Raw genomic sequence first — 9,029 nt, 5'->3', positions numbered from 1 at the left:
GCATCTCTTTGTTTGCACGTAGCTGGCAAATGGATTTGTCCAGCCTGGGGCTGGTAGTCCTGTGGCTGTCCAACATATCTGAACAGCCCCTGGGAAGGCTTCATGAGGTCCAGAGGTGTAGGTCAAGTGAATCCGGATTGGAATCTGGATTTCCAAAAGGACTAACTCATATTCCTGCCCTTTACCACTTCTCTGTCCTTCTGGATCTTCTGCTAGGTTCAGTCATGATGGAGACCAAGCCAGAAGCAGTGGAGATGTGCCCCCGTTATCCAGATCCTGTCCATCTGGACCATCCCATTCCCATCTTGAAAGATGCTCTGGGCAAGGTGCGTTTCAATGAAATTTGTACATGGACAGCATAGTTTTCAGGAAGCAGGAAGATGTTCTTCAGATGCCAGCACAGACACCGGGTAGAAGTCATTTCTGGTCTCCACTTGTTGAACAAGAAAATAACCCTTTCCATCCTATGCTTTGGAGTTAACAAAGCCATCTTGGAATAAGCAAGGATGCAGAGATTGTCAACGTGGTGACTGTGAGAGCTTTAGCTTCCTCCCTCCCAGATCAGAACCTTTGCTGCCTTAAAAAAGAAATCATAAATTTTTAAAACAGTGTACAAATGGATAATGCAAGTACAACTGCAAGTTTAAAAGATTATAAAAAATAGGAAATATAGAGAAAGAAACAAATATAGGCAATGGAACAAGCAGATAGCTAAAATTTCCTGTAACTAACATATTCTAATGGATATAATACTATAAAATATTTCACATCAGTTTTCAAATCAAGATCTCTCCCGGTTAAACTTTACATGACTTGGTTCACACAATTCAGATCGTTAAAAAGAAAAAAAGGAAGAGATGCTGTAGGGGATAAGCAGAGCATTAAGACAATCCTCTAGAGAAGTGCTTCTCAACCTTGGCAACTTTAAGGCATGTGGACTTCAACTCCCAGAACACTGCTGTAGATTATGCATCAAGTTAAAATATAAACTCTAAATTGTGGATGAGGCCCATAAAATTGTAATCCAAAAATGGTTTCCTTGACTTCTGCTCTGGGGCAAACACACGGAGATTGTGTAACATTAAGGGACCTGGGATGGGCAGGAAGCATCTGGATTTAACTCTGCTCCTTGGAAGCCTTCAAGAGCTTGGCTTCAAGGAACTTCCAGGGCCTGCCAGAACCAACCGTCCAAAGTGGAAAAGTTGTGGGTTCCTTCCCCACATGAGTTCTGGTCCCCACAATAACAAAAAGGTGCAGAGGCCCTAGAAAGAGTGCAGAGAAGAGCAATAAAGATGAAAAGGGGTCTGGAGGCTAAATCCTATGAAGAAGGATGAAGGAAGGAACTAGGTATGTTTAGCTTAATGAAGAGAAGACAGAAGGGAGACGTGATAGCCGTCTTCCAATCCTTGAAGGGCTGCCCCAGGGAAGAGGGTGTTGACTGAGTCTCCATAGACCCTGAGGGCAGGACAAGAAACAATGGATGGAAGCTTGTCAGTGGGAGATCCAATGTGGAAATAAGGAGGAATTTCCTGACTGTGAGAACTATTAAGCATGGAATAACTTGCCTCTTGGAGTCATGGGGGCCCCATCACTGGAGGCTTTCAAGAAAAGATTGGACAACCATTTGTCCGAAAAGGTATGAGGTCTCCTGCCTTGGGCAAGGGGGTGGACTAGAAGACCCTCAAGGTCCCTTCCAACCCTACGATTCTATGAGCCTATGATTCTATGAACAAGGTGAGGGAGGTGAAAATACTGATTTTTGTTGGTGTCCCCCCACCCTATGGAGTAGCCTCCCCACCCAGCTCAATCAGCCTCATTTTAAAAAGCAACCAAGATGGAGTTATTCCAAAGGACCTTTGAAAGCTCCAGTTGACTGTCTCATGTTTTTATAATATTTCCACAGTGTTTTTATCTATCTTGTTTTATGTTTTTACTGCCGTAAACCACCAGGAGTCTTTAGATAAGCAGATAATCATGTATGTTTGTTTGCTGAGGGCGTTAGAAAGAGACAGTTGAAATCACAGTGATGAATATAGTTCCCATCTCTTTCCTAGGATATTTTGCTATTCCCATCCACATACCCAGCTCTCAGGCTGGAGAGCTTTGCCAGAAGACAGCTGGTGCGCTCCCAGACTTTAGCTAGGATCAGCCATCATCTCAATCTAGCTTGCTGAATAAGCCATTGTTGGTTGGGTTCCCACAGCACAGCTATCAACTGCTTTGTCTACCTTAACACCTCATGCTAAACTGTGGCTTGTTTGTTGAATAAGCCATGGACGATTGGGTTCACCCAACAAGCTATTTCAGAAATAGAGGTCGGCAAGCTACCTTGGCTGTTTATGCTTCACACTAAGCCAGAATGGCATTATGGTTTAGAGTGATATGCAAATATTAGCTCATTCCAGCCATGAGCAAAAAAGAAGTCTGAATGTTTTATTCCTTGCCTTCGTCTTCCCAAATCCTGTCTAGGTGGACACTCTCCTCCAGCACAAAGTCCACAGTCCGGGCCTCCCAGCCTTGTCAGCCATAGTCATCTACAACGACACAGTCTTGTGGACTGGCAACTTTGGGAAACGCAATGGCTCCAGGAACATCTCTGCTCCTCCCAATGAATATTCCATTTACAGGTGACTTGGAGTTTGCTCCAGCTAGATGATGTGGGCCAGGGATCAGCAACTGGATATCCAAGTGCCCCCCCTCTCCCCGACACCTATTGATATTTGGTCTCTTGTCAACAAGAGCAGGAAGTTGGCATGGTGCAAGACACAGCCAACCATCATCCTGACTCCCAAGCATGGCTCACAAAAAGCCAAAACCTTCATCCCATTTGTTGGCATGATTTAATTAAAAAAATGGGGGGTAACATCTTTGCTTCATACCCAAAAGGCTTCAGAAGGGCTCGAAAAATCTCGCTGCCAGAAACTCTGGGACGCTGTTGCTAATCTGCGAGGGGACCATCGGACCAATTTTTCCCCTGTGAAAGAAGTTTTTTTCTTTCTATTTTATTCTCTGGAGGACCGAGAATGTTCTGCTGGTGGGATCTGGGAGCTAAGATGACTCTTGGAATGGGTGGAAGAGACTCTTGTTGGATTCTTGCATCCTATTCCACATCTTTCCATCCCTCTACAGTCTGCAGTTCCCAGTTCTTGGGAGAAATCCGATTGGAATGCCTTTCCTTGGGATTGAATGGGAGGGAGGGAAGCCAGGGAAGCTGCAGATAGCTGGAGAGAGAATGGTTGTGTGTTTTTCCTTTGCAAATCTCCCCATCACTCACCAGCCTCCCTGGCTGCCCTTCCTTCCTGATCTGAAAATATCTTATAGGCAAATTCCCTTGGGATTGAATGGAAGGGTGGGGAGCCAAGGAGGCTGCAGATGGCTGGACAGAGGATGCTGATATTTTTCTCTTCCATATCTATCCACCACTCTCCAGCCTCCCTGGCTGCCCTTCCTTCCTGATCTGAAAAAGTCCCATAGAAGAAAGTCCTTTGGATTGAGTGGGAGAGAAGCCAGGGCGGCTGCAGATCAGTGGAGAAAAAAATACCCAATGAAAGACAGACTATACACATAATCTTGGCCACTTCTCACTAAATTAACACAAGACTATTTCACTCCACCCATGAGGACTACACAACATTTTCTTCTCTAGGAAGGAGATGTCTAGGATGTCTAAGATGTCTCTTCAAACTGAATGAGAATTAGTAGGATGAAAGAGGGGGGGATTTTTTTGCATGGCGCTAATTTCAATTGTTTTCTGGGAATTCATGTGCACCAGCACTAACTTTTGGTGGGGACGTTTCCTTGGAAATGTACATTCCATAGAGATCAAGATTTTTATCACCAGATGCTGGTGTTTTATACTGATTTTCCTCTATTTTATTTTAATTTAATGGCTGGAGATGCCTTTTTCAGCTGGCCCAGAGCCCCTTAATTTTATAACATGGACCTGATTTTGATGGAAGGAGACGCAATGATTACAAGCATTGTGACAAGAGTGTGCACGTGTGTCTGTGTGTGTTTTTTTAAATTGCTCTGAAAGGAGGAAAGTAATTGTCACGCCAACCTTGTCGATTATGCTCCTTTGTATGATGTGTGCGTATGTACATATATGTTAGAATTGGAAGCATCTCCAAGATATTCCCAACCATCATGCTGTACAAGCTATGGGAGGAAAGGAAGATGAATTCACTTGATGACCCCTTGGAACGTTATGCTGAGAACTTCACCATCAAAAACCCCTGGGGGCATCTCAGAGAATCCAAGCAGATGTTCTTGGGGGATGGACCAAACTATCCAGAAGGGAAGCCACTGCCCCCTAGACCATCTTCAGTCACCCTGCGCAGGATGGCCAGCCAGCTGTCAGGTAGGAAATGTTGGCAACAGGTTGATCAGTTCCAATCCATCTGCCAAGATCTCTATCCTCTGTGATTTGAGCATGCCAGCAACTCAGCAAATTAAACATTTCTCATCATGAATGCATGCAAGTTGATGCAGAGTTTCCTCTAATCGCGATGAACACTCAGGGCGGGCAAAGCTTCCATTTGGAGTCTGACTTTGAGGGGTTGGATTAAGTCAATGTGATGATTTTTTTTTTTTAGATTAAATCAGTTTTCAGAAACAAGTTGATCCAATTCACTGAGCTGAACCAACTTGATGATCCCCAACGGATGGACCATTCAAACTGCATTGAAGCCAAACACAGCGATCGCTGAGCAGCACATCTGGATCGCTGTGTATTTGAATAGGAGATGAAGTTCAAGCCATCCATGGGTTGACTTGAAAATGCAAAATTAGCTAAGGTCCCATTCAAATGCAATTTGAACAAATATCGCCCACCCAGCCCTCCTCAAAACCAGCCTGCTCCCCTTTCTGACATTCCTTGCAAGGTGGTCTGATGTTCATTTGGTTACCTGATTCTTCAGGGCTGCCCAGGCGTCTACGTTCCACCAGCCTGATGTGGAAAGGAACCACTCAAGAAGCATTAGGGCTCCTCCAAGATGATGTCCTGGTCGTTGATCCAGGAACTCGGTGAGCAAAAATCCTTGATTCACCTTATCTTTATTCTTTATTATCTTTATTATCATACACCTTATCTTCTCTGAAAGATGTGTGCCTCACTCAGTTGCTCCTTCCCACTTCAGGGGGAAAAAAAGAAGAAGAAATAGAGGGGGAAACACCACTGGGATGAGACCATTTTTAAGGAATTCTATCCTATTCAGCAACACTTAAAAAAAAAAAAAAGGAAGAGGTACTAAAAGTGAAGAAATCTGAACTTTTGTTTTTGAGTTCACTATTATGTTGTGTAAAATAACCTCTAATAAAAGCTATACTTACCATTCTTAAATCAGTGCCTTTACCTAAATTATATTCAAAAACATTTTTTTGACTTGATGGACAATTTTGGGATGGTTGATATATGGAGACAGAAAAATGGCAATTCTATTTTTCAGAAAGTAAAAGTACTTTCAAGAGTAGATATGATATTTTAGATAGTAGATAGACAGTATATAGTAGATATTTTTTCAAGAGTAGATATGATTTGGATTTCAAAGAACGTGGCTACTTTAGAAGTAGAGATATTACCAAAGACTTTTTCGGATCATAATCCTGTGAGTTTGGTTTATAAAAGAAAACCTAGTTCTTTTAGATGGAGATTAAGCCAAATGTTGTTACAGAAGAAAGCAATAGTGGAGGATTGTAAAAAGAAATTAATGGATTTTGGAGCTCTGAATTTCCAGTTCTTTTTTTAAAAAAAGGATAACAAGCTCATACTTACATTTAGTTGTTTATTAGATAAATTTATATCCCTGCAGGTGGAAAAAGGTCACTGTTCTGTTTACACTCTTGCTTTTCCCTCTGTTCAATTTTTGTAATGCTTCCGTCAACCCTACATGCACCCTTGTTGACAGCATCTCTGTGGTCCTGATCTCACCGCAATGATCGATGTGCCTGCTCTTGCACTGATCTACACGTGCGACCCTAAAACATGGCAAGAAAGCTATTCTGATGCCATTGTGTACACAGGTTTTACCGAAATCTGTGGAGTGTTTTACAAAGGTGCAAGGAAAATTTTGGCAGGGTGGAATTTCGAAAGCATTCATAGATGCATTTGCTCGGGCAACTATTTAAGCATCTAGTTAATGCATCTTTGGCCTGGAGTGAATGTGAAAAATATTCCTCTCAAAGATGCGGTGAGAGATTCGAGTTGTCTCCAGGTTTAGATGGATGGATCATCTGTTGTGGCTGTTAATTCTCTCTGCTTTTCTCTTCTGCTGTAGGTGTCATTATAGTAATCTGGCTTTCTCGTTATTGGCTCATGTATTAGCTGAGCAGGCTGCTGAAGGCAAGTACCAGCACTGGGTCTCTGAGAATATCCTTGAGCGTTTGGGAATGGAGGACACAGGTTTTGATATCACACCTACCATCCATTCCAGAATGGCTGCTGGCGTCTATGGCAGTGGACAAGTAGCTCCCCTCTATGATCTAGGCTGGTACAGGCCTTCTGGCCAGATGTTCTCAACAGCTGCTGACTTGGCCAAGTTAGCCATGGTCTTCTTGGGCACATATCACCGGCGTCTTCTGGAGCCAGAGACTCTGAAGACCATGCTGACCCCCCTCTTGAGGTGCTCCAGGGAGTACTTTGCCAATAAGACTGGGACCCCTTGGGAAATTAATGAGCAGTTGGGTTATGACATCATCCGGAAGGATGGTGATATAGATGGCTACTCAGCCACTTTCTCCCTGATCCCCAAACTCCGCTTGAGCTTCATTGTGTTGATGGCTGGTCCTCGCCCCCAAGGAGGAGACATCGTAGCCCAGACTTACGACTACCTGATTCCCTCCATGGAATCTGCCTTTCGGGAAGTCGAGAAGAAGCTCAACCCTCCACCAAGTCCCACTCCCTACGTGGGCTATTTCACCTTCTCCAACTTGACTTTCTATGAGATCAAGGTTGGTGTCAGAGGAGAGCTGATCATGCAGCAGTTTGGGACCCACGTTGAGAAGCTGATCCCCAAGAATTATCGAACCATCAAGCTGCATCATCTGAAGGAACGCACCTTCCAGGTGGTTTTTGATAAGGAATTTCCATGCACCCTGCACTTGGGTTCTGCCTCAATTTCCTTGGAGATCCAGAACGGGCAGGTGTTTAACTTCTACCCTTTTGACAACAAGGGGCTGTCCCCCGGCTTTGATGCCCCAGGACTGAACACATACAATATCCTGCGCATGCAAAGAAAGCCTGTATTCTATACTTAACAAGAATGTCACTTTCGCTGCTCAGAGACCAATGGGAGTTGCTTTCAGCATCTCACAATTAGGTGAATATTTTCTCCTTCCATTAAAATGATGGGTCCCAGCAGAAAACATTGCTTACTGCCATAGTTGTCCACTTCTAAATGCCACCATAAGATATGCCCTAGTTCTCCTGGACATGAGCTGTTTTGGGCATTGGTCTGCCCACTGTTATTTCTGTTTCCACCCAAAGCTGTCCAGATGTGTGGAATTCTGGGTATTGTAGTCTCAACATCTCCAGAAGAAGTCTGATTGGTTAGGCTGTTGGGGCTCAGGTTTTTAGCATGAGTAGGCTTTGATCTCAGGTCAGGTTTGAAACATGGAGAAAAAAACAGAAAATGAAAGAGAAACAAATGAAGAATAAATGTTTCTCCATCATGTTAAGACACTTATATTGTTGAGAAGACTTCAGTTAGATTCATGCTCCCATGAAGCTGGAGGAGCTGGACTTCAGAAGAAGTCCAGAAGAAGAAGGTTCTTAACTGAAAGAGCTGTTCCATAACTAAGCTTTGGGTGTGGTGGCCTCTCCTTTATTGGTGATGTTCAAACCAAGGTTGGATGAAGACCAGGATCCTATAGAAGTAGATTCCTGCACTGAGGAATTGGAATAGATGCCCTCCAAATTACCTTCCAATCCTCTCATTCTATGATTCTATGAATGTAGGTTTTGGTTGGACATCACGAAGAATTTCCTAACTGAAAAGTTCTACAATGAAACATGAGAGAAGGTGGACTCACCTTCCCTGGAGGTATTCAGACAAAGTTTGGCAGATGTGAGTCAGGGATGCTGCAGTGGTAGTCCTGCAATGGCCAGGAGATGGACTGGGTGATCTCCAAAGTCCCTCCCAATCCTTCCAGTCCATGATTCTATGAAGACAGAGGAATTGTTTCAAGCCATGGAGCTCTAAGTGAAAATGACAAAGATAGACTCTTGGTCTACAACGGTGTTTCTCAACCTTAGCAACTTTCAGAAGTGTGGACTTTAACTCCTACAATTCCCCAGCCAGCAAGGCTGACTGGGGGAATTGTGGGAGTTGAAGTCCACACTTCTGAAAGTTGCTAAGGTTGAGAAACACTGGTCTACAAGTTCTGTTCAAGATCTATGCCTTGTTTTTGATCAATGAACAGTTGTGTCTGTATGCCTCTATGTAGACACGTGTGTCTGGGCTGGGTCAAAAAAGTCAAGATGGTGATTGCAACTGTACAATCAACAGGACTTTGTACATGTGTGACTCAACATACATACAAAAGCGGTAGGGCTTCAGTCAAGCAGTTGTGACTGCTCTCTTGACTTTTTTGACCCCCTCTCCCCCGTTGGCACCACTGTTTCAAATCTTAAGACAGCTTGGGTTATTTTCATGTTAACCATGGTTTATGGTGTTCCTGACATGAGGAACAGGAAGGTATGTAATTTGCAGGTGTGCAAGGAGAGGTTCCAGTGGTGCAAATGCCACCAATATCTTTTGAGTTCATTAAAAAATCTTGGTGGTGGTGGATTTGACATGCTGTCATGTGCTCTACAGAGCTGATGCATCTAGGCTGTCAAATGAATCCCAGCTGCTTGTCAGACACAGAACAACGAAGTATCCTAAGATAGATTCCTGGATGTTTGGCATCTCCAGTTGAGACGCATAAATCTTGGTAATTTGTCGTCAGGAATAGATTTTAATCAGCACAATTTGTCCCTGGGAAAACATGATTCATCTGTTAAGAGTCATTAACAGCATTTTAATACATTT

The 9,029-nt window shown here is 43.5% G+C and overlaps 1 protein-coding gene across 1 annotated transcript; it reads left to right on the top strand.

Annotated features, from left to right (window-relative positions):
- The first annotated feature begins 254 nt into the window (after positions 1 to 254).
- LACTBL1 (lactamase beta like 1) lies at positions 255 to 7,355 on the top strand. Its single transcript, XM_025174334.2, has 6 exons — positions 255 to 326; positions 2,470 to 2,627; positions 4,113 to 4,259; positions 4,317 to 4,360; positions 4,920 to 5,025; positions 6,276 to 7,355. Exons 1-6 carry the CDS (start codon positions 255 to 257, stop codon positions 7,252 to 7,254), a joined length of 1,506 nt encoding a protein of 501 aa, XP_025030102.1. The 3' UTR covers positions 7,255 to 7,355.
- Positions 7,356 to 9,029: the final 1,674 nt, after the last annotated feature.

Source organism: Python bivittatus, unplaced genomic scaffold, assembly GCF_059951505.1.
Source record: "Python bivittatus isolate LINGU-HERP-01145 unplaced genomic scaffold, Pbiv_v1 ctg000090_np1212, whole genome shotgun sequence".
In the NCBI taxonomy this organism is placed as follows: Eukaryota; Metazoa; Chordata; class Lepidosauria; order Squamata; family Pythonidae; genus Python; species Python bivittatus.
The sequence above is the reverse complement of the archived record's forward strand: the minus strand, read 5'-3'. Positions and strand labels throughout refer to the sequence as shown.

Coding starts and splice junctions, on each gene's coding strand:
- LACTBL1 (XM_025174334.2), top strand. CDS start 255: ATGTGCCCCCGTTATCCAGATCCTGTCCATCTGGACCATCCCATTCCC. Junction 4,260..4,316: donor GGGCATCTCAGAGAATCCAA/GCAGATGTTCTT, acceptor ACTGCCCCCTAG/ACCATCTTCAGTCACCCTGC. Junction 4,361..4,919: donor GATGGCCAGCCAGCTGTCAG/GTAGGAAATGTT, acceptor CTGATTCTTCAG/GGCTGCCCAGGCGTCTACGT.